Genomic DNA, 26,461 nt, shown 5'->3' on the forward strand with positions numbered 1-26,461 from the left:
CATTGTTATACACTCTAGGTTCTGAAAGCCTGTCAGCCTATACGTGTTGTATTTCTTTAGCACTTTTAATAAAAACAGATTTGAGAAAAAAAAGAAAAGAATGTGAGACCATAAACCAGCAGGAGGTCATCAAATGGCTGGCGCACTACAGCTCGACCAATAAATCTTTAGAAACAAATATGTGTTTTGAGTATGAACATAAGACACACAGAGAGGCAATTACAAGAGTACAAGCTTCTGCCTCTCAGGGTCCCTGTGCAGGTGAATAGGTTGCATTGGCCATTTGTCCGCCATGCTGTGCACTCATTTTTGACTATAAATTGAAGCAAATTATATTATGCCTACTGACCTTTTCTTGTTAGGTGAGCAAGTAAGTTAAAGTGGTTATCCAGAGTTAGAGAAAAGGTCATTTTTTAACCAGAAACTTTGTCAGGTCTGGGCATGGGCTGTATATGGCTCTACAGTGACTAGGGCTAAGCTGTAATACCAGTCATAGCCTATGGACAGACGATGTCAATGTATCAAGAGGAAAAAGTATACCCTTTTATTAACCTTAGACAGCCCTGAGACTAGAACTACAACTGACTTTTTAATACAATACTATAGACATTGATCTCTAAAAAGCTTAAACCAGCATATGAAACAAACCACTGGTTAGACAAATTAGTTAGATGAATGTACCGGAAAAATTCAGCTCGGAAATTCTGTTGCAGCAGATTCATTGTTTTCGATATGATTCTGCATTACCATGCTTATGGTGTAATTTCCGCATTGGAAACATCTGCTGCGGAAATTCCGATTCCAAACTCCACAGAAAGGATTGACTTGTCAATTCTTTCTGCGGAGTCTGCTTTGAAATGCTAGCGGTCCTAGTGCCTTATTTTACAGTCACAGAGAGTGTTTATAGTCAGCTTGCCGTGCCTCCTCTCACTCAGTGGTGATTGACAACCTAAGTGCAGGGAAAACCCCTACGTGAAGGCTGTAAGTCTAGCCTGATTGGCAGGAGGGGTTGTGGAGAGATGACTGTAACTGCTCTCTATGACTGTAAAACCAGTAAAAGACCATCAGCGCTAAAACTTAGGCCATGTTCACATCACAATTCGTGCATCCATGGGACAGATACGACTGCAGCCGATTTCAGCTTTAGAAATTGTATCTGTTCATGGTAAGGCACGGTACAGGCAGGAGCACCTCCAGCTTTCAATTTGGTTTGTTGTGGTGCCTGAACCCTGCGGAATGTCCGGACAGTCATTCGGCTGTGTGAATGGGGAAGCAGCTTTAATACATACGGTAATCATTTTTTTTTTCACTGGGGGCAGTAAGAAATATATTTAGCTAGCCCACCACCCCTCAGCTCCCGTTCCAGTAACTTTCAGTCTCCCACTCATCACCACTTGTTGCTGTCTCTAAAAAACTCTTCACAGCAGGACCTAGCTGCTGACTAAGGCAGGAAAACGGCTGCAGTCAGTGATTGGTGGAGTGGCCAGGAACTGCTAAAAGTAGGACTCTTGTACTCAGCCAGTGATTGGCTGAGCGGGCAGGTCCTGTTGACATGGCTCGTTATTGAATTAGCAACAATTAGTGACAAGGGGAAAAGGAAAGCACTGGCACAGGAGCTGTGGGGCTATGCCATTTACACACTTCCCATTAAAGTCAATGGGAGTAACGCAAAATGCATAACTTCCCTGCATCGGCCGTTTCAGCTTTTCTGACCACCTCCGGCTGCTGCAAAGAGAAAGGAGCTGGCTGAAAAGCCCGAAGTGGGACAACCCCTTTTAATAGTTCTTTCATTTTAGATGTTAAGATCTATCTCTCTATGGTCCGCAGCAAATAAACTTCACAACTGAGCCTGAAACAGGCCAGTCTATGTAGAAACAAGGTGAGAATTTATGTTTGACTTACTCCCCCAATGTAATTGTTATTGTCTGACCTGTTTGACATAGCAGGTTATTATTTGTCTGTCCTCAGATCACTGCACTTTATGTTTAAATACCAGTGCACTTTTAGGAATATAAACAACTTCTATGCTCTGTTTCATATGACTTTTGCCATTTTCCATTGTGCAGTGGAATAAAGAACATCAAAGTCCATTTTGGTCAAAATAGTCACATATACAAGATGCTTAAAAAGAGTTAAATGGGTATTCCAGTGGATAACATGCATCAGCTATCTAAAAGGTCTATTTTCTGTTACAAATGAACACTATATAAACATTGAAAATATAACAATATGTTGCATAAGTTTAGTAATCTTCTCGGTAAATACTTGTGTACTAACATAAGAGCAAGACCTATAAAATTGTCTATACTCCCTGACCTCTGTAAAAGAATACATTTTATTCCAGACACTAATGCAGATCTAGTACTCTTGTACTTGTTCCAAATGGTCATTATCAGTGTAATAGATAACAGTGCATGGTCATTTCAGAGGTTACACTGATTGCTAAGATTCGGAATACTGGAATTGCTAATACTGAGGTGTTCCAGTGCTCTTTAAGACCTCTACACGTCTTAGATCTGATGCTGATGTTCCTTCCACAGAAAACATTAAATGTGTAATATGTATGCAATCATGCAGTAGGTACTTCTGGTTAAAAATTGTGCAATTCCATATAGAGTATTGAACATATGCAAATTACAAAACATGAATGTCACCTTTAAATGCCGTATGTATCACTCAATGCCTTTTAATAATTTGTAGCCTTTATGAATTGAGCATATCGCTTAGGAAAACCACAGTACACAAAACAACGGTTTTATAATCAATTCAGTATTTCACGTCCAATCTCTTGGACTGAATCTGACATTAAACTAAAAAAAAAAAATCCGAGCCAAACAGAAAAGTTAATATTAAATATTAATAATAAAATGTTTCAGCAGCATGCAAAACTGCTCGGCGTGTCTGTTGTTCTAGATTAAGGCTTCTTTTAAACAATGGCTTGTTCACATCATAAAAAACAAAATATGACATATTTGCCCAGAGCAAAATAAAAAAAAATAAAAAAAGTCACTAAAATAAATGTTCTCGCGGGACAGAAAAGAAATTGGCTCATGTTTGTTGGAGGCAGAGCTAATTCTAGTTGTTCGGCTTACACACTTCGGAGGATGATATATATATGTATACAGCACACAGCTTGTTAATAAATCCAACACTGGTATCATGAATGTCATAGGAAGGAATCAAAGAGAAGCAGCAAATAAATAAAAAGCAATAAACACTACTATACATATTACAATAAGGAGAGAGGTTGCTTACTTGAAGTGGGTGTAGTGGATAATTAAGCCACACGTCCCGCAGGTCCTGGAGATGGCGAAAAATGTCATTAATGCTCTAGGCAATCATTTAGCAAATTCCACAGCACTAAATAAAATGTCATTACATGAAATACGCAACTATTGTAGATGCTGACTCGGCTCATGGAAAATCCAATACTGCCTGCAAATTAATTTGAAAATAAAAAGCTTATACACGACTGACATTGCCTCCAGCTCCGACTAAGTAAGGCTTATAGTGGAGAAAAGGAGAACTTCCCCAGTTTAACCTGAGGATAATAATTAGGGCCAGGAAAAATTAGCAGACACCATGGGTATTACAATGTGTAGTTAAACATGATGTATTAGAAGACGCAGAGCCTGACAAATACTTCTACACAATTAAAAGGTATTCTTTTTCAAAAGAGAACATGTTACATTTAACTATCAGGTGGCAGGGAAATCTAGCGCTGCATAATTAGGAGGCAAATATGACATTTCCACCATGATGAAAGTGGATCCATTTATTATTTTAGAAAGGAAGTGGAAAAGAAAACGGTTTGGGCTAACCCGAACAGGCATAGGCAATCCCTCCAATCCCTAAATCCCTACATCACATGCGCTACATTTACAGAGAGAGAAGGTGGATCATTGAAAATTATAGACAAATCACTTCAATTTTGTCTTATGCTTTAAGAGGGACATGAAAGTAAGAAAATGGCCCAGAGGCCTTGCATCTATGGCTGGCTCAAGGGGTGCATTTTGTACCAATACTTGGGGCGCTTTCTCAAGTTCATTTCCTCATTCCTTAATAGTTTATGGTTTCAGGAAAAGAGAAAGTATAATAAAACATATCAATACTAGAATAGTAAACATTCTTCTGGCTCCTACCTAGACAATGACAAATCTCAACCACCCCACCTCAGAACTGGGAATCATATCAGACCTGTAGGCTTGAACCACCATTGTTTGGCTACCATGCTTATTCAAAAACAAATGTATTAAAATTTTACCTTTTGCACTTAATTAAAATAACACTAAATTAATGAAGGAAAAAATCATGTTTCACCTGATCAAAAAACAGAACTCTCCCGAATAAATGCTTTGATTCTTCAAGGCCGCCTTCCAGATACACTGCACCTGTGTACAGATTACAGAGCATGATGAGGAATAATAGTAATAATAATTTTATTTATATATAGCGCCCACAGATTCCGCAGCACATTACAATTTTGAGGGTAGTATCAGGTATCAGGCATTAGGGCTGGGCGGTGTACCAGTTCATACCGAATACCGAAATTTTTGTGCTGCACAATATGAATTTTTCCCCATACCGCAATATCGGTTTGGCCCCTCCCCCTCGGGAATGAATGAATTATCAGCCCGCTGCGCTGTCCCCACATCGGGGAACTAATTATATGTGACCCGCCAGCGCTGTTCTGCTCCCCGCCTCCCCCCCCAAATCATGTTACTCGCCAGCGCTGTTCTGCTTCCCCCCCAATCATGTTACCCGCCAGCGCTGTTCTGATCCCCCCAATCATGTTACCCACCAGCGCTGTTCTGCTCCCCCAATCATGTTACCCGCCAGCGCTGTTCTGCTCCCCCCCCAATCATGTTACCCGTTAGCGCTGTTCTGCTCCCCCCCCCAATCATGTTACCCGTTAGCGCTGTTCTGCTCCCCCCCCCAATCATGTTACCCGCCAGCGCTGTTCTGCTCCCCCCCAATCATGTTACCCGCCAGCGCTGTTCTTCTCCCCCCCCAATAAATTATCATCCCAGCGGGGTACTACTCACATATGTCACCCGCAAGCACTGTCCTCCTCCTCTTTGTTAGGGGCCACCGGCGCTGGAACTCTATACTGTACGCCAGTGGTCTCCAACCTGCAGACCTCCAGGTGTTGCAAAACTACAACTCCCAGCATTCCCGGACAGCCAACGGCTGTCTGGGCATGCTGGGAGTTGTAGTTTTGCAACAGCTGGAGGTCCGCAGGTTTGAGACCACTGCTGTACGCTCTATCCCTATGCCTGGGCTGCAAAAGATAAACAAAATAAAATAATCACCGGCCGCAGCGATGTCCCGTCCCGGCCAGTGATAGGCTGAGCCCACTGTCATGTAAGAAGCCTGTCATGTAAGAAGGGATATCGCTGCGGCCGTCCGACGTTCCTGTCCCCAGCGTAAGGCCGACATAGGCAAGTTAAAGTTTATTTTGTTTATCTTTTGCAGCCCAGGCATAGGGATACAGCGTACAGCAGTGGTCTCAAACCTGCGGACCTCCAGCTGTTGCAAAACTACAACTCCCAGCATGCCCGGACAGCCGTTGGCTGTCCGGGCATGCTGGAAGTTGTAGTTTTGCAACAACTGGAGGTCCGCAGGTTGGAGACCACTGGTGTACAGTATAGAGTTCCAGCGCCGGCGGCCCCCAACAAAGAGGAGGAGGGCAGTGCTTGCGGGTGACATATGTGAGTAGTACCCCGCTGGGATGATAATTAATTGGGGGGCACCAGAACAGCGCTGGCGGGTAACATGATTTGTGGGGGGGAGCAGAACAGCGCTTGCGGGTCACATGATTGGGGGTGGGGGGGTGGTGAAAGAAATACAGTTATATACCGTGGAACCGCCATATGTTACAAAAATACTGTGATACATATATTTGGTCATACCGCCCAGCTCTATCAGGCATTACAATATTACACACTAAATATTCAAACAGGAGGAGTGAGGGCCCTGCTCGCGAGAGCTCACAGACTATGAGGAGTGGGGTAGAGACAAAAGGCAGAAAAGGGCTTTATTGATACAGTGGTCCAGCCATATTTCATAAACAGGGAAGATTACGTAGAAAGGTGTCAAGCAGACACTAGCTGATGTCTGAATGTATAAAGCGCAGACAGCACTTTAATTTACACTGGTGAGTAGACAAAAATACTCTCTTTTTCTCACATAAATCGATATTATCTGTAAACCAAGCGTGGTTTAATTTTCAGAGAGTTATTAACTGTACACTCCTAAGCTGGTGTGTGATCCTTCCAGAGGTTTATAATAGGTCCCTTCGAATCTATAGGGTAGCGTTGTCTTTTTACATAGCTGGTTATACAGGTACCGTAGTTAATAATTTCTTAATTAAGTGAAGCAACAGTAAAACTTAGATAGCGATAAAAAGATCTCAGAAGCAGAGTCCTCCGACGCGCTGGTACTTGGCCTGAAAACGTTATCATCATGCACAATAGTACTATGCATCTGAGCTATACTAATATTGTGAAGAAAAAAATAAAGCAAACAACTTGAGTGTAAAAGCAAATACATGTACTGTGATTCTCGTCAGTCAAGTGATGCTTCACCTCTGATAACCTTTTTGAGAAAAATTTTTGAGAATTGCATGTTATTAAGTTGCTAGAGAAGCTAAAGGGAGGGATACAGGTAATAACACTACAAATATGTCCTTATTTATCTTTCCTGTTGGTTTGAGTGTGTCGGTAGTAATGAGTGGCACAGAATGCACAACATAAAAGGGGTACTCCGCCCCTGGACATCTTATCCCCTATCCAAAGGAAAGGTGGATAAGATGTCTGATTGTGGGGGGCCCGGTTGCTGGCACCCCCGCGATCTCCGGAGTTCTGACATTTTTGTTTAGGACGCTGGGTTTGGCCGGCTGTGGTCCTGACGTCATGCCACGCCCCCTCCCATAGACATAAATGGAGTGGGGCGTCACGACCACGGCTGTCTGATCCCAGTATTATGAACAAAAATGTTAAGAACGCCAGGCTGCCATCCGGAAAGCATGAGGGGTCCCAGTGGCCGAACTCCCCGCGATCAGACATTTTTTTTTTCAGAATAAAGATTTTTATTATTTTCCAAATAAGTAATGACAATAACAGGTAACAATCTCAATAAGTATGAAGAATACATTCCATAGAATCATTAGAACAATAATGCAAGAGCGATCAGACATCTTATTCCGTATCCTTTGGAACCTTATACTTTTCCCCGAGCCGTTCATTTTGCACCCCTCATCTTGAACCAACAGGAAAGATAAGGAAGAACATATCTGTATATTTTTTATTAGCACTATGTGTTAGCATGACAATGCGATTCCATGTTTGTCGTGAAAAATTTAAACCGTACAATAATTACCCATTAATGCTTCAAAGCAGTTTGCCATGGCGTGCCGCAAATCCGACTCTCTACACAGGTCTGGTCCATGTGCGTACAGCATGAAACGATCCAACTCCAGCTTCTACAGTAAAACAGAAGATCAATTTTAAAACCATATTTCCTGCCATAGCAAACCATGTGACAGTGATGAAAAATGCCTGATAGCTGTAACACTTTCATTAGAAATACCGAATTTTAAAGAAATTGTAAAAAAGACATCACAAAATATTGATGTGCATTTTTGTAAAATCCCCCAAAAATGTGGATTGCGAGCATCAAACACGGTCACTGACCCAAGCCAGCTTGAGAAGTCCTAGGGACAGTAATCGTAACATACAGTATAAGCTAATTTTAGACACCTTGTTAAGGACCTTGGAAGTCTTTAATTGGTGTAGATGTACACACTAATATTTCTCCTAAAGGCGTTTCCAAGAACAGAACAACGTGGCTACATCCACTGCAATGCAAATGAGCTGCAATACCACCCAAAACCAGAGGAAATATGTGGTGCTGTTTTTAAAAGAAATGTTTTTCAAATCCTGGATAACCCCTATTATAAAAGGTGTTCCAATTTAAAGGGGTTATCCAGGAAAAAAACTTTTTTTTTTATATATCAACTGGCAAGTTAAACAGATTTGTAAATTACTTCTATTAAAAAAATCTTAATCCTTTCAGTACTTATGAGCTTCTGAAGTGGAGTTGTTCTTTTCTGTCTAAGTGCTCTCTAATGACACATGTCTCGGAAACCTCCCAGTTTAGAAGAAAATCCCCATAGCAAACCTCTTCTAAACTGGGCGGTTCCCGAGACACGTGTCATCAGAGAGCACTTAGACAGAAAAGAACAACTCAACTTCAGAAGCTCATAAGTACTGAAAGGATTAAGATTTTTTTTAATAGAAGTCATTTACAAATCTGTTTAACTTTCTGGAGCCAGTTGATATATATATATATATATATATATATATATATATATATATATATATATAAAAAAGTTTTTCCCTGGAATACCCCTTTAACTGCCTTCATAGTAGCATAGCAATGTCATCTGGAAACATTTGCTTAACCGGTCCTTTACACATACTAGACAAATACAGTTTCCATTAACAAAAAATAAGCGATAAAGATATCTGTAAGACCAGTCACCTATTTTAAATGACGATAACTACATTACAAGTATTCACGCACAACTCTTGACATTACATGTGATAATATTGCATGTCACATTACCAAAACAAACTTTTGTTGAAAAGCTAGAAGCCCAAGTTGGAAATAATCCCGCATAAATTATTGATATTTTCTTAACGGAAATTCATTTTTATCTCTCCGTGACACACCTTATTTTTAAGGTGCTAATTTGTTTCACAGTTTCACATTTTAGTGATAACATGTTAGGCAAGGGATATTTGTTTCTGAAGGTAATATAATTGTGTTATCTACAACTTTCTCTTTTGTGCAATATTTTTGTGACTGCTGGCTGCTGAGCTCTGGTTATGTCCCAGGATGACCTTTCAATTTAGTCAAAACATAAAAAAACAATCAATCATTCTTTAAAGGGGTACTCCGCTGCCCCAGCGTTTGGAACATTTTGGATGAGATGTCAAGGGGCGGAGTACCCCTTTAAACATAAGCCCTCATTTACTATTGCAAACCCGACATGTTTTGTCGCGTTGTGCGCCAGATTCTGTTGCATTGCGCCAGAAATTCTGTCTGCGCCAGATTTTGCGCTATAATTGAAAGAACCCCGACTAACTCTCCATTTTTCTAAGAAAATCCGTAAAAGGGGCCTGGCCACTTGGAAAAGGGGGCTTGGTCTCAGAAAAGGGGCGTGTTCCCAACAATTTCACAAAAAAAACTACATATTTACTAAGGTATCCACATAAAATGTGGTGGATTTGAGCTGAGGAAAACCCGACAGATCAGAGCACGTGTAAAAAAAAAAAGCAAAATGTAGGGAAACCTTAGTAAATACCGTGGAAAATAAATTGTAGGGAATTAAAACCTACAAAGAAACCTACACTCCACTCTTAGTGAATGAGGGCCATTGTGTTATAAATAACCATACTGGTAAAAGTTCTGTCATTAAGTCCCAAAAAGCTCTATGGTTCACATTGATATTAATCTATCGCATCCTACCCGTTTTTGAAGAACAGATTTAAAGGGGTTCTCCACTGCCCTCCGTTCTGGAGCTCTGCTCGCAGCATCCGGAAGTTCATTACTCCGAACGCTGTGTGCGGGCTTCCGTGTTTGAGGCTGCCCCTTCGTGATGTCACACCCGCCCCCTCAACGAAAGTCTATGGGAAGGGGGCGCGACCGCAGTCTTCCCATAGACTTTCGTTGAGGGGGCGGGCGTGACGTCACGAAGGGGCGGCCTCGAACACGGAAGCCCGCACACAGCGTTTGGAGTAATGAACTTCCAGACGCTGCGAGCGGAGCTCCGGAAGGTAGGGCAGTGGAGAACCCCATTAATTCTGAAACATTTTGGACACTAAAAATGTGCCCATTTCATGGCTTGCCTTTTTTGTTTGGGTCACTGTTGTGGCATTCTTGTTGCATACCTCAATACAGCACAAGCTACAGACCAGATACTCTTACATAATTCTCTGGCATATTGCAAAAATGTATCACTGTACATAAAAAAGACTGGTATACAAGTCACAAGTTTACTTATAATCTATGATAAAAATTGCCATAAATTGTAGTTGAAATCTATGCCAGCTCATATAGCTGCTGCTGCAAATTTCTCTTTGTGGTTTATTAAGATCCAGTGAAGCAACTTATATATTATAAGGCAAACAACATTTAATAAATGTATAACATGTTTTTTCAAGGTACTTTCTCTTAAACCAGTACATAAAGTGCGGACACAATCCCCCTCCCATGGTTTGTTCTGAACAGTTGTGGATCAATCATTTAAATGTGCATTGGCAGATTCAAAAACGTTTTATATGTTGTGCATCTTGGTAGAACACTAACCTTTCTGACATACTTATACTGCTCAAAAAATAAAGGGGACACAAACAACACAATGTAACTCCACGTCAATCACACTTGTGTCCACTCAGGAAGCAACACTGTTTGACAATTAATTTCACATGCTGTTGTGCAAATGGAACAGACAACAGGTGGAAATTATAGGCAATTAGCAAGACACCCCCAATAAAGGAGTAGTTCTGCAGGTGGTGACCACAGACCACTTCTCAGTTCCTATGCTTCCTGGCTGATGTTTTGGGCACTTTTGAATGCTGGCGGTGCTTTCACTCTAATAGTAGCATGAGAGGGAGTCTACAACCCACACAAGTGGCTCAGGTAGTGCAGCTCATCCAGGATGGCACATCAATGCGAGCTGTGGCAGGAAGGTTTGCTGTGTCTGTCAGCATAGTGTCCAGAGCATAGAGGCGCTACCAGGAGACAGGCCAGTACATCAGGAGATGTGGAGGAAGCTGTAGAAGGGCAACAACCCAGCAGCAGGACCGCTACCGCTGCCTCCGCCTTTGGGCAAGGAGGAGCAGGAGGAGCACTGCCAGAGCCCTGCAAAATGACCTCCAGCAGGCCACAAATGTGCATGTGTCCACTCAAACGTCAGAAACAGACCCCATGAGGGTGGTATGAGAGCCCGACATCCACAGGTGGGGGTTGTGCTTACAGCCCAATACTGTACAGGACGTTTGGCATTTGCCAGAGAACACCAAGATTGGCAAACTCGCCACTGGTGCCCTGTGCCCTTAACAGATGAAAGCAGGTTTACACTGAGCACATGTGACAGACGTAACAGAGCCTGGAGACGCCATGGAGAACATTCTGCTGCCTACAGCATGACCGGTTTGGAGGTCGGTCAGTAATGGTGTGGGTTGTCATTTCTTTGGGGGGCCGCACACACCCCTCCATGTGCTTGCCAGAGATAGCCTGACTGCCATTAGGTACCGAGATCCTCAGACCCCTTGTGACACCATAAGCTGGTGCAGTTGGCCCTGGGATCCTCCTAATGCAAGACAGCGCTAGACCTCATGTGGCTGGAAGGCATTGATGATATGGACTGGCCTGCCCGTTCCCCAAACCTGAATCCGATTGAGCACATCTGGGACATCATGTCTCACTCCACGCACCACAGATTGTCCAGGAGTCCGCCACCTCATCAGGAGCATGCCCAGGCATTGTAGGGAGGTCATACAGGCACGAGGAGGCCACACACACTACTGAGCCTCATTTTGACTTGTTTTAAGGACATGACATGAAAGTTGGATCAGCCTGTAGTATGGTTTTCCACTTTGATTTTGTGTATGACTCCATATCCAGACCTCCATGGGTTGATATATTTGATTTCCATTGATAATTTTTGTGTGATTTTGTTGTCAGCACATTCAACTATGTAAAGACGAAAGTATTTCATATGATTAGTTCATTCATTCAGATCCAGGATGTGTTATCTTAGTGTTCCCTTTATTTCTTTGAGCAGTGTATAAGAAAATTAAATTTTCTTTTTATAGATATTATGTTTATAAATATACCCCATACCATCCAAAACACAAACTTGGCTGGCTGCAACATTATCTTTGTCCAAGCTGAAGCACAGGCATGGACAAAGTCCAGTAACTGAGGGTGGAACTAGTACTCCTCTGTGCTTACTCCTGTCCAATGAGACTGCAGCAGAGAGATGATTTAGGCAAAGTGAGGACACACTCCCTCCGAAGCACAGAATGACAAAGCAAGTGAGCAAAAAATAGGAGGTATTGGAGAAGAAATATAGATGCTAGAAACATGAAAATTAATATAGATGATAAAATTTGTAATGCAGTTATATCTTTGGCTGCTCTTTATAACACTATCAGCCAGAAAATAGTTTTATTGTGTGGTCAGCAACAGTCAGATAGGCGTGGCCAGGGTATGCAATGCCCCGCCTCTGCCATGCCTATCCCCTGTGAGTGAGCGCTGGGACCGCTGTGTGGTTGACACACAGGTCCCCAGCGCAAACGCCCCGATGTTCATGATGTGCGGGCTATTTTCTGGCTGATAAAGTGTTATAAAGAGTAGCCAAAGGTATAGTTGCATTACAAGTTTTATCATCTATACTATCATGGTATTAGTCTAGGGGGTACAATATTCATGACACTTGCGCTTTAAGGAGAATGTAAACCTTTTAACACAAAGCCACATAGATCTAATAGCGCAGTACTAAAGAGGCAGGTATCTTTGTGATAAACATTTAACTGATGACAATTAGATTTTTTTTTTCTGTTTCCAAGGCTTCCTTTGCCTATTTTGGGCTCAAAACGGCAGTAGACCATTACCATTACTATGCTGTGATTTAACCATGTTATTCTGTTAGTTGTGGCCCCAAAGTTCACGTTTAGCTTTTATTTTAGATTTTTTTGTTTTGTACACGGAAACTAATCCTCTTTCCTTCTAAATTCACACATGCTAACTCTTCCAAAATATTCAGGTGACTAACATTAAAGGAGGTCTCATAGTAGAGCAGACAAGTCTCAAGCAGAGTTGTACTGTAAGTTGTTTTGACAGAATGCCAGCTGCAGGGGTAGATTGATCATTACAGAAAGAAAACTTGGGTTTAAATGTCTTTATAGCAAAAAGTGTGGCATAAAGGGACTGTCAAGTTGCTGACAGCTCAGAGTGCTTATACCGACAGTGCTGTCATGAACTCGAGAGAAAGAGCGCGAGAGAGAACGAGAGACTGGGAGTTATCAGTTGGGACAGTATAGTCTTGTGTGATCTGCTTCTTTTCCCATTGGTTAATGCAGGATAAACCAATTTGAGTGGGGCTCATCTATCAGGCAGGCTGCAATTGAATGGAAAGGGAGGATCAAAACATGCAATTAGCTTGGCGTGACTTGTTATAGTATGTAGATTTAGATACAGTAAAACATCCTTAAAAAGCCCCCTCCTTATCCAATCCAGGTTTTGTGAAATGAACTTTCAGCTCACCATACATATTGTGCTGATTTTTCTTTTAGAAGACCACCCCCATAGAAGACAACTTTTTCATGCAACATCTCAATGAGTTTTGGCTGTACCATTACATGAGGAGTCTTCAGTGGTCACTGTATGGCAGAATTATTTAGATACTCTGGCACATTCTAACAACCCGAGTGGAGAATGTTGAAAAACTCTATATACAATGTTTTTCATAGTATACGGTAATCTAAACTGGCCCTATTAGGCCGGATTCACACGGCCAAAAATGTGCAGAATGTCCGTGGACATTTCACACATTTGAATGATCCAGCGCTAGGACTGTTCAAAAATTTTATGGCAATGCATTTTTGAGCAGAATCAGCAGAAAGAATTGACAAGTCTATTCTTTCTGCAGATGCCGGAAACAGGATTTCCGCAGTTGTAACACCTGCCAATGAAATTCTGCCGTGTGCACAGTGCAGCAGAATCCCATTGAAATCTGTGGGACATCCGTGCAGAATATTTCTGCGGACATTTAGCCATGTGAACATAGCCTCAGAGATCAATTCCTAAAAGTAAAAAATAAGATGAAGGGAAGTTCCAGCACCGTAGGCACGAGTAATAATCCTTCTTTATATAATCATCCACATGAACACAGAACACAACACGCACGGACGGACGGACCAAAGAGTGACTCGTTTCGGAAGGTGTAGCCGCCTTAGTACACATGCTTGAGATCCATCCCATCTATATAGGGGAGAGCTCCACCTCCTGTCAGGTGAAACACCTAAACAGATCAGGTGAAGACTCCACCCACAAAGAGGACTGACACGTAATCTTCACTTCAATTCATTTTGAGAGCATCAAACAAAAATAGCAGTAACGGTACCAACAGCGATATATTGCCATGCTTCTATCTAATACTGACTATTGCCCACTATCAGGGCCATCCTCCAAAGGGCCCCCTGCTGCTGCTAGCGTGTTTGCAGCTGGGGGAAGCAGTGTAGCCCTGCAGCATCTAGGATTGAGCTGGCAGTGAGAGGCTCCTTTAACACCCCCCCTTCCCCCATCTCCTCCTCCTTCTGCTGTAAGATGTCGCACAGTTTAGCTGCCTGTCAATGAGGGACATAGTCTGCAGGCCCCAGGAAGCATGAATATCTAGCAGCTCCTGAAGTATTTAATGCACCCAGCCAGCCTTCAATAAAAGTAAGTAGATGTACATGTGTAATGTAAGCAGTTTATCTGTTACAAGTATTTGTGTATAGTGTGCTGTATGTGTGTGTAATGCATGTATGGATATACACATGTGGCAAAATATCATGGTGCTAACATTTCATATTATATATATATATACACACACATACACACACACACACACGCACAGTAGTGTGTTTCAGGGGGTGTAATCCAAACTTCTCTCTCCGATGTGTCCAACCATCTGCGTCAAAATTAAGTCACTGAATGATTGTGATCTGTCCCATTCAAATGAACAGAATCAGTTCAAGCATCAGTTTCCCCCAGTGTGCGCCAGAGGGAAACTGAGCCAGACGCCTGATATATGTGAACCCAGCCTCATTCGGTCTGCAGGGTGCCAGCGTATAGCTGGTATCTACCACTATATGTTCCTGTATGTGAGAATATTGCTCTATGTATCGTAGAACAATATAGCGATATTGTGTGTGTCTAACAAATATTGTGTGTGTCTAACAAATATTGTGTGTCTACAGGGACATACGCTTTGTGGCTTGTGCTCCTGATCTTTTATCGTTTTTGCACTTAAATTTTTTCCTCATATTTACCTTCTAAAAACCATAACGCTTTCAGTTTTCCACCTACAGACCCATACGAGGGCTTGTTTTATGCGCTACCAATATTACTTTGTGATGACATTAGTCATTTCACCACAAAATCTATGACGAAACCAAAAAAATTACAGGCAATTTTCCTATTCCAGAGTTCTCCTTTAAGAGGTTAATAAACTTGCAACACTCTTGGCATGCTACATCCTTAATTAACTAAATGTGACTGACTTGTTCGGCTTTTGGGGCCCCACTTTTAATTTTGCCCAGGGACACTAAGTCTAAAACCAGCCCTGCCCACTATAGGTATACTTAAAAAAATGTGATGCTATTTTAATAGACAGTATCAAAATCTATATATTACAAAAAAGAGGAAAAAATTTACTGATGTTAAAAACAATGTTGGTGTGTGATCAAAGCATGATACACATACTGGGGAGAAAAAAAGGAAAACTGTATATTTAACTACTACTAATGGTTCAGTATATATGTGTGCGAATAGGTAAATAACTTATAATGTAGTCAATACACTAACATAAGCCATCTAAATAAATGTGAATACCAATATTATCGCACACAAAAATACGAAACAATTGTAGGCTACATGTATACCACATTTAGAATAGTAAGACTGCGAAATCTAACCATCCAGAAATAATAGAATGGAACATGTACTACATTGAATTATAGGGCTCACAACAGACCATCAATTCAATAATGCAGTATAACATCTTGTTGTTTGTTCATCCCCATTGGGAATCTAGTTCCCAGTTTGAGTATCCAGAAGACCTCTCGGTCAAGCTGTTTTTGCTTATGGTCCCCCGACGTATGGGGGAGCTGACCCTTTCAATACCTTGAACGGAGATGCTTGAAAAACTCCCCTGGTGGAAATCAGCACAGTGTTTGCTGAACCATGAACAAGTGCCGGGAACCAAAATGTGGGATGTCGAAGCATTTGTCGCACATCCCATATACTGTATGTCACATTCCTGACACGTGACCATGTACACAACGAATGTTGTATTACAATTAATATAATGCTGAATTTTGAATCTGCCTCCACTGGCAGTGGAGACAAATTCAGTGCTACTGCTCATAACTGAGATGCAGATGCATTTGTTGTGTCCATACTTGAAGGATCTTGGACATGTGAGCCAATTAGGTTTCTTACGGGTGGTACTGGTAAAGAGACTGGGAGAGACAATGCTGTCAATGGTGGTAGCCTTTCTAGAGATGCAGCAAAAACCATTCCGAAACACATCCAAATAGGCAGGGTCCCCACTAATCATGGGGATGTATTTCAGGATGATTCTACGTATGGATGCATAATCATCACTGTCTTGGGTAGAGAAAACTATGGGCTGATCGACATTGACAGCATTGTCTCTTCTTTTGCCACTTGCAAGGAGGGTTTGTTTCTTAGCTATCTGTATAGCCCGATTAACAAAGTGTGGCCGATAACCCCAGTATCTAAGGTGAGATGCAATGTTTGTCACCTCGCGTTGGAAGTCATCATCACGGGAACAATTACGGTGGGCCCGCACCATCTCCCCCACTGGCAAATACAAATACTTTATAAATTGAGAATGATGGCACGAACCCGCATGTAGGATATAATTTACAGCAGCCTCCTTTCGGAAGGTTCTCGTGATGATTCTCCCCAAATCGCTGTCCCCGGTCAGCCAAAAATGGCATGGTCTACGGCTGATGGGAGACAGTGAATTTAAGGTTCATGGTATTGTCATTGAGAAAGATGGCAAAATCTCGTATGGCCGACTCCCATAGAAATATGAGATCGTCGATGTAGTGGCCATACCACATGATGGAAGTTGCAAACAAATTTGTGGGGGCGAAGAGAATCTCCCTCTTCCAAAATGTAGTTTAATTACATCCATTCAGTGCGATAATAGACTATAGCTACAAAAGTAGATGTAAGCTAGCACAAGATGTTCTTATAAAGATGATGAGAGACTGGTAACTGCTGGGTTAAAACATTCTTTCTACCCAGAATAGAACTAGCAATTTAATGCGATGGAATAGTTCAATGTCGTTGTTAACATTCAGAGTGATAAAATATTTATTGGCATATCTGAAATGTCTTATACTGTAAGATACATTAAATAACTGCCTGTCACAAAGCTCTTTGGGTTACAAAATCGGCACAAATGTACTTTGATCATTTTTTTTTTCTCTTGCTAAACTCACTGAAAAAAAAGAAATCTTTCTGTAATAAGAGCATATTCATCTGCTTAAAATTTAAAGGTTAAGAAAGAAGAAAGTGTTTTAATTGTGTGGTCGTACTTTAATGCCATTATCGTTGATTAGATTCTCATCTGGAAAATGGCTACAGTTGGTTTAATAATTTTGTCATCAGTAAATTAGCGAGTGAGTGTGTGCGAGGTGGAGGGGCGAAGGGGACTTCTATACATACAAATTTAGTCTATCCTAACGATTGTGACATTTATAAAGACGCAAATGCCAAAACTTAAAGCTTTTCTGGATTTTATTATCAAATTAAGTAATGAAACTCAATTTAAATAGCCTGAACTGTCATATTTTCTAACTGCACAAGTGGTAAAAGTGATAATAAATGGAATATTCAAAAACCAGAAAAAAACACGACTCATTCATCATTTTCATTCTGTTTCTTTAACGCCAATGCATACTATAATGGTATAGGATTAAAACACAACTGAGCTTATAATCAGCAATATAAAGAGGCAATGCAGAACGCAATGTGTAATTTTATTATTCGGCATCATTTATGCATTGTGATAACTCCGTTAAAGCCAATTCAGATGTAAAAATGTATTTTCTGTACTAGATTCTAAAATGGTTATGAACATAATCTGGATGTTTAGGTTTTTACAACTATTTTACAAACTATGAATAAATATGGATATTAAACAACAGAAGTTACACAGCGCAGTAGTAACCAGTTAGGATACAATGCAATTTTATCACATTCCCCATGAACATGTGAGGCTACCTCAACTGGTGAAACAATGGCTGACTCAACTGGTTAAACAGGGGTAACGTCCTAAATGTCTTTGGTGAGAAAATCTGTTTGGTGATAATTGTTACATATCATAATAATAATAATGAGAAAAAGAAAAAAAGTAACTGGCATCTTAGCTGATGGATAGCTGTTTGCAAAGTTCAAAAATTATATTTTCCTTTAAAGCTCAAGGACCATTGAGTCAGTGCTGAGCTGCACTATGCACACCCGCCTTCTTTCCCCACTGATTTTAAGGGATCAGTGCTAGAAGCCAAGCTAGAAGGGGGGGGGGGGGGGAGGGAGAAGACATGCATGTTCCAGCTCAGATTCTCCTCTATGGTTAAAGAGGTTATCCACCATAAGGCGATTTTAGTACACACCTGGCAGGCCGTAATGGACATGCTTAGGAGGGATCTGCACTTGTCTTGGGGCTAAATGGCTATGTCATGAGATTACCATAATACTGTGGCTAGCTTTTTGTAAACTGGTATTTTCTGTTTGACTTTTCTTTTTTTTTTTTTACTACAAATCCCATAATTTAATTTTCCTCCCTCCCACACATCAGCCACCCCACCCATTGAAACATAAATAAGCTGCATCCATTAGAAAAGACCTGTGGTTTTCAATCAGAGTGCCTACAGATGTTGCATTATTTGCTGATTAATCTCTCCCACCAACCGATTGCTCCACCCATTGAAGCAGACAGGCTCCCTGTCATCAGCTGACTAGTGAGTCAGGTCTCTGGCGCATTGCAAGCTGGGAAAAATCTGAGACAACAGTCATTTTGTATGCTGATAAAAATTAAAATTGGTGTGAAAATCTCAGAAGAATTGTGAGAAAACCATCACACACAGGTACAGACACTATATTATGAACTACACTAACTTTACAGCCCCTGTAGCATAGTCAAATGAAAAAAAATTCCTGGAATACCCCTTTAAACTTGGGAGAAAAACATGGTTTTATAACTTTACAAATAGCCATCAGCTATGACACAGGTATTGTTTTTTTGCCTTCATATCAGCTATCTACCTATGTCTGAAGCCAAAAGCATTATATAGAGCTGTGCTGTTAAATTCCCTTTAAAAAAAAAATAAAATAAAAGGGTACCTATCATTTTCTTAAACTTCTGGCGTGCCATAGTGCATGTAAGAAGGTTTCACTGTTAGGGGTCCAGATGTTGAAATCTTCACTAAAAAAGGACAGCTCAGAAAGTTCTCTGCTGGGTGCTGTACCTTGTTTCCACTCAGAGCGAGCAGTGTATGAATAATTAGAAAGTCTTTAAGAGGAAAGCCAAGTTGAAATGAATGCGCACAGTGCTTAACTGATCAATTGGTTCCTGCATTTTAGTAATCAGTGGGGGTCAGGACAAATGGACCTTCACCAAACAAAACGTATAAAATGTTACTATGACATGACAAAGCTTTTCAACCAGGTTACATTTTAAGTCAATGCAGTCGATTTATATGCAATCCTGGGTAAAACCTTGGCCTCATTTATATACCGTATATACTCGAGTATAAGCCGACCCGAGTATAAGCCGAGACCCCTAATTTGAACCCAAAATCCCAGGAAAAGTTATTGACTCGAGTATAAGCCTAGGGTGGGAAATACATCATCCCCCCCCTGTCATCATCCAGACCCGTCATTAACATCCTCATCATCATCACCGCCTGTCATCATCCAGACCCTCATCATCATCACCTGTCATCATCCCCTTGTCATCATCCCACACATCCCCCCTTCATCATCCCCTTGTCATCATCCCCACCCCCCTTCATCATCCCCTTGTCATCATCCTCACCCCCCTTCATCATCCCCTTGTCATCATCCCCACCCCCCTTCATCATCCCACACCCCCCCCTTCATCATCCTCTTGTCATCATCCCACACCCCCCCTTCATCACCTCCGCTCGGCACTGGTCCGGTGCTGCAGGACTGTCCGGAGAGGAGGTGGTCCGGTGGGATAGTGGTTCCGGGCTGCTATCTTCACCGGGGCGCCTCTTCTCCGCGCTGCGGGCCTGGAATAGAGGCGTTGCCTTGACAATGACGCAGAAGTACGTTGGCAATGAACGTACCTCTGCGTCGTTGTCAAGGCAACGTGACTATTCTGGGGCCGGGCCCGAAGCGCTTAGAAGAGGCCTCCCCGGTGAAGATAGCAGCCCGGAACCACTATCCCACCGGACCACCTCCTCTCCGGACAGTCATGCAGCACTGGACCAGCGCCGAGCGGAGGTGAGTACTGTACAGAACTAAAGGGGGGTGAGAGGGGGCTGGATGATGTCGAAGGCCGCAGTGGTCTTCAACCTGCGGACCTCCGGAGGTTTCAAAACTACAACTCCCAGCAAGCCCGGACAGCCGATGGCTGCCCGGGCTTGCTGGGAGTTGCAGTTTTGAAACCTCTGGAGGTCCGCAGGTTGAAGACCACTGCGGGTGGAGAGTTCACTCGAGTATAAGCCGAGGGGGGTGTTTTCAGCACGAAAAATCGTGCTGAAAAACTCGGCTTATACTCGAGTATATACGGTAAACTGTTTACCAGCTTGTGTAGCTTTATTTTTATTCCTTTGCAGATTAACAAATGAAAGATGAGCTTTGTTTTTTGGTGCCCGAGGGCAACACTACAAGTTTTTTTTTCATTAAACCTTTTTGATTAAACAGGCCTGTTTTGTTATCAAAAGCACAAAGGACACAGGAGACTAATGAAAAGAGTAAACAAAAGAAAAACTTGTGATACTAATTATGCAAGAACGCATGAACATTCCTACACTAGAAGGCATTGCATCCCCCCCCCACTCAGCCACACATTTTTAGCATTCATAGATGTACTGTACATTTATACACAAACAATTAACTACACATTTTTACATATATTTTAATCATGCATTTTAATCAAGTAAAAAAAAAAATCATCATCAATAGCTTGGCACCTGTTTTTGGTGTAAACTATATACAAATCATGTATATATCAAATGTATACTAACAACCTGTTAGTTTTGGAATTTATGCTGAGAAACAATTAGATCAAAATACAAAATGTGGATGTACGACCATGTCTGTCGCACATTGGGGGAGATTTATCAAAACCTGTGCAAAGGAAAATTTGCCTAGTTGCCCATAGCAACCAATCAGATCGCTTCTTTCATTTTGCAGAGGCCTTGTTGAAAATGAAAGAAGGGATCTGATTGGTTGCTATGGGCAACTTTTCCTCTGGACAGGTTTTGATAAATCTCCCACATTGTGTTTTCTATCCCCTCTTTTTTTGTTTCACTTGGTCTGCACTCTACCCCACCCCCTCAGCCCAATCCTATATTAAGTAGCAGGTAGCTACACAAGGCCCTTCCATTTCTGGCAGCCTCCCAGTCTGACTGGGAGCACATGGTAAGTGAGCTTTTAAACCTTGTTCACACTGGTGTGGTGCAGTGCGGCGTCCATTGCTGCCGTGGTACCATGTCTGTGGGGAGGTGCGGCCCAGGGACTGGTTTGAGTGGCATTGAGGCTGCATTCCACCTGTGGGCACTGGTGTTGCGGCAGTGGTGGTCGCCGCCCAGTGCTACACCATTTTATGCTAGGGATGTTAGGGACCCCACTCTAAATAAGTGGCCTTGATGTGGCGAGTGGGCTTGTACCTTTTGATCAAAATGTATACTAACAACCTGTTAGTTTTTGAATTTATGCTGAGAAGCAATTAGATCAAAATAAAAAATGTGGATGTGCGACCATGTCTGTTTTCTCTACTTGAATTCATATTTACAGATCACAGCACACCCAATATAAGCGAAAGAAATTGCAACTTTTCTCACCACTGGGTAGTTTTAAAAAGAGTTTAGAAAACGGGCAGGGTCTAAAAGACAATGAAAATGAGGGAAAAAATGAAATTACACTATCTGTAAAGCAGCATAACAAATGCACCAGTAGCTGAACAGAATGATATATATGCTCATTCCGGGCTAAGTAGTGATGTTGGCAGTCCTACTGTACTCACACTGATAACTGTCATTCAAGGAGTAGGACTGATCACCTGACTACTTACAAATATTTACATGAGTAAATGACAAATTGTCCCGGTGCATTGCCGTGGAATGAGATTTGCCATAGAATGAGATGGTCCGCCTCCATCACATCCTATTGGCTCTCTCTTGTCACGTGACATATTTAAACGTCACTGGCTATCACAGGGAGAGGATCTCCACACCCTGTGATAGCTGAAGGTGTACGGAGCTCTCGTGGCCCGACAGAAGTTCACACATGTACGCAGCTCATACGGCTGCCTCATATACATTTACTGTTGATCCACAGCGCTATCGGGATCCCCACGCCCGCAGCTCTACTCCCCGTCCCCCGCAGCTCTAGTCCCCGTCCCCCGCATCTCTACTCCCCGTCCCCCGCATCTCTACTCCCCGTCCCCCGCAGCTCTACTCCCCGTCCCCCGCATCTCTACTCCCCGTCCCCCGCATCTCTACTCCCCGTCCCCCGCAGCTCTACTCCCCGTCCCACGCAGCTCTACTCCCCGTCCTACGCAGCTCTACTCCCCGTCCCGTTAACGCTCAGGGAGCGGGGAACAGAAAGTAGAGCATCGGGCGCAGGTAAAGTAGTACTGCGCATGGGCAGCACTACGCGAATAACTTAACCTGCGTCCGATGCTCTACTTTCTGTCCCCCGCTCCCTGAGCGTCAACGGGACGGGGAGTAGAGCTGCGGGGGACGGGGAGTAGAGCTGCGGGGGGCGGAGGACGGGGAGTAGAGCTGCGGGCGTGGGGCGCTCGCGGGGACGCACACTGATGACAGCGCCATCGGGATCCCGATAGCGCTGTGGATCAACAGTAAATGTATATGAGGCAGCCGTATGAGCTGCGTACATGTGTGAACTTCTGTCGGGCCACGAGAGCTCCGTACACCTTCAGCTATCACAGGGTGTGGAGATCCTCTCCCTGTGATAGCCAAACTGACACTGCTGTGCGCATCGATGCGTGACGTTTAAATATGTCACGTGACAAAAGAGAGCCAATAGGATGTGATGGAGGCGGACCATCTCATTCTATGGCAAATCTCATTCCACGGCAATGCACCTGAGCTTTTCCCACAAAACTACAATGCATAAGGGAAGTATTCAGATCCTTTAACTTTTTTGCAAACGTATTATTAAAAAATAACCAAAAATGAAATGTATTGCATGGGCGAGAACATTTGCTATAACATTTGAAATTCAGCTCTGGCTCCTTCCATTTCTCTTGATAATCTTTGAGGTTTTTCTACACCTTGTTTGGAGTCACCTGTGGTAAATTCAGTTGTTTGGACACGTTCCTGCTTGTTTGACGTCTCACAGATGATAATGAATATCTGTGCAAACAAAATCATGAGAGGTGGAGAGAACTGCCTGCAGAGCTCAGAGACAGGATTGTGTCATGGCACAGATCTGGAGAAAGGTACAAAAAATGTCAGCTGCACCGAAAGTTCCAGAGAGTCCAATGGCCGCCATAATTCTTTAATGAAAAAGTTTGGAACAATTAGAACTCTTCCTTGAGCTGGCCTTCCCACTTAAAGGGGAATCAGTTACAAAATGTTACCACATATGATGCGTGGCAACGAGTTATACATCAAAAAGAAGAAAAAAAGCCTTATAAGTGATAAAATCTTCCTCATCATCCCTGGGAGATCTTTCTGCCCGCAGGGATGGTGAGGATATATAGCTTAAAAGGGTCTCCCACCGGCTCTGTAAATAGTCTTTTGGGCGGGAAACTATACTCACCTAGTCCTGCTGCTCCAGCTGTAATCACACCCCCTCAGCCCTAGTCACTGCTCTGTTCACTTAGCAGAAGGAGCAGAGGGGTGACGCGGGCCATGTTCGGGCTGTCACTCACGATGTTAGAAAGTATTTCTTGCCGGCCCTTGCAGGGCCATGATTACATCTGGAGAAGATGGGACTAGGTGAGTATAGCTCCCAGCCCATAGGACTATTTACAGGGCCGGCAAGAAATACTTTCTATAATCATATCCTCACCATTCCTATGGGCAGGAACATCTCCTAGGGATGGTAAGGAAAAAGATTTTTAAGTTATACAGTATAAGGGGTGTCAGAAAAATTGATTCTGTGAAATATTGCGATATTTCATTAGAAGATATTAGTATCGATTCAAAATATGTTCGAATCGATCATTTCAGGGATGTGGAATTCCTATCTCCCGATGCCTGGGACATGCAGTTGCGGGCGCCGGGGAGGTGAATTTTTCAGGTCCTTAGCCCTGCTTCCGACTTGAAAGCCCCCGAAAAGCGCGGCGGCACTCAGAGGGGTGTATGGAGCGGGCTGATTTCTGTAGCCGGGGGCCGCCACTAATAGTAAGCAAGCGGCGATTGCCACGGCTGGCTATTAACCCTTTAGATCAGCTTTGACAGCGGCGTCTAAAGGGACCTTTGAATGCTCCCTCGTGGGCTAGTGGGGTGGATCTCCCCCCTCCCCCGGCAGTGCGATCGCATGCGCGCGGGGGGTGGTGGGGGAGGGGATCCACTATAGGGGTAGCCGGAGGGCTTACCGCTGTCCCCTGCTGTCCCGTGGCTCTTTCATTGATAGAGCCTGGCTGGACTAGGCTTTATCAATCGAGCGCAGAGCACACAGATCAATGGAGTCCCCTAAGGAACTAATAAAGTGTAAATACGTAAATATAGTGTAAATATAGTGTTATACGCCGATACATTCCCAGGAAAGGCAGGGGGAGAGAGGCCGTCGCTGCCCGCTTCTCTCCCCCTGCCTTTCCTGGGGTCTAGAGCGCTGCTGCCAGCCCTTCTCTCCCCCTGGCTATCGGCGCCGCTGCCCGTTCTGTCCCCCTATCGGTGTCGGCGCCCCATTGCCGGCGCCGATAGCCAGGGGGAGAGAAGCGGCGCCAACAGCGACCCGGTGGCATAATTACCTGGGTCGGGTCCGCGCTGCTGCAGGCCTCCGGCGTGCGTCCCGGCGTCGTTGCTATGCGCTGCACGGCGCAGCGCATGACGTCAGTGCGCCGCGGCGTGCATAGCAACGACGCAGGGGGTGAGAAGGGCCGGCAGCAGCGCTCTAGACCCCAGGAAAGGCAGGGGGAGAGAAGCGGGCAGCGACGGCCTCTCTCCCCCTGCCTTTCCTGGGGGTGTATCAGGGTATACACGTGCACACACACGCACCCTCATTTTACCATGGATATTTGGGTAAAAAACTTTTTTATCCAAATATCCTTGGTAAAATGAGGGTGCGTGTTATAGGCCGGTGCGTGGCATACCCCGATAAATACGGTATTTATATTGCAGCACAGTGCACTTTACCGTAACTAAGCTGATACACAGTGGAAAAGCGCACTACTAGGGAGATACAGGTATCTTATCTATTGGATACAGAGCATTACGCCTGAGTTTTATGCACCTTTTCAGCATTTGTCACTTTTACATTAATTCTTCTGCAACACATTGCACCTTACCGATTTCCAAATTGGCTTATTGACTACTAAACCCCGGTAAACCCCTTAAGTAGCTTAACCCCTTAAGGACCAGGGGTTTTTCCGTTTTTGCATTTAACTTTAAAAAATCATAACTCATTCAATTTTGCACCTAAAAATCCATATGATAGCTTAATTTTTGCGCCACCAATTCTACTTTGTAATGACATCAGTCACTTTACCCAAAAATCTAAGGCGAAATGGAAAATAAATCTTTGTGAGACAAAATTGAGAAAAAAATAAACAAAAAAAACCCCGCCATTTTGTAACTTTTGGGGGCTTCTGTTTCTACACCGTACAATTTTTGGTAAAAATGACACTTTATTCTGTAGGTCCATACAATTAAAATGATACCCTACTTATTTATGTTTGATTTTGTCGTACTTCTGAAAAAAATCATAACTACATGCAGGAAAATTTATAGGTTTAAAATTGTCATCTTTTTTATTTTTCCGCGTATGGGGTGGTATGAGGGCTAATTTTTTGCGCCCTGATCTGAAGTTTTTAGCAGTACCATTTTTGTATTGATCAGACTTTTTGATCGCTTTTTATTCATTTTTTTCATTATATTAAAAGTGACCAAAAATATGCTATCTTGGACTTTGGAATTTTTGTGCGCGTACGCCATTGACCGTGCGGTTTAATTAACAATATATTTTTATAATTCGGACATTTCCGCACGTGGCGATACCACATATGTTTATTTTTATTTACATGATCGTGGTGCTGCGCGCTATTAACCCTTTAGACGCGGCGTTCAACTTTGTCTAAAGTGAAAGTAAAACCATGCCGGTTAGCTCAGGGAATCGCGGCGTCCCGAACAGCTTACATGACAGCCGGAGCATCCCTACCTGCCTCCGTGCTGTCCGATCGCCGAATGACTGCTCAGTGCCTGAGATC

General features: G+C 43.0%; 1 protein-coding gene across 1 annotated transcript in view; it reads right to left on the reverse strand.

Annotated features, from left to right (window-relative positions):
• Positions 1-26,461, reverse strand: part of DROSHA (drosha ribonuclease III) — a 261,155-nt gene that overhangs the window by 36,565 nt on the left and 198,129 nt on the right. Inside the window, exons 22-24 of the mRNA XM_056520973.1 lie at positions 7,381-7,483; positions 4,321-4,391; positions 3,256-3,300 (exon numbers count right to left, since the gene is read on the reverse strand). Coding sequence (XP_056376948.1) covers positions 3,256-3,300; positions 4,321-4,391; positions 7,381-7,483 — 219 coding nt within the window. The remainder of the gene's footprint in view (positions 1-3,255; positions 3,301-4,320; positions 4,392-7,380; positions 7,484-26,461) is intronic.

Source organism: Hyla sarda, chromosome 5 (assembly GCF_029499605.1).
Source record: "Hyla sarda isolate aHylSar1 chromosome 5, aHylSar1.hap1, whole genome shotgun sequence".
NCBI lineage: Eukaryota > Metazoa > Chordata > Amphibia > Anura > Hylidae > Hyla > Hyla sarda.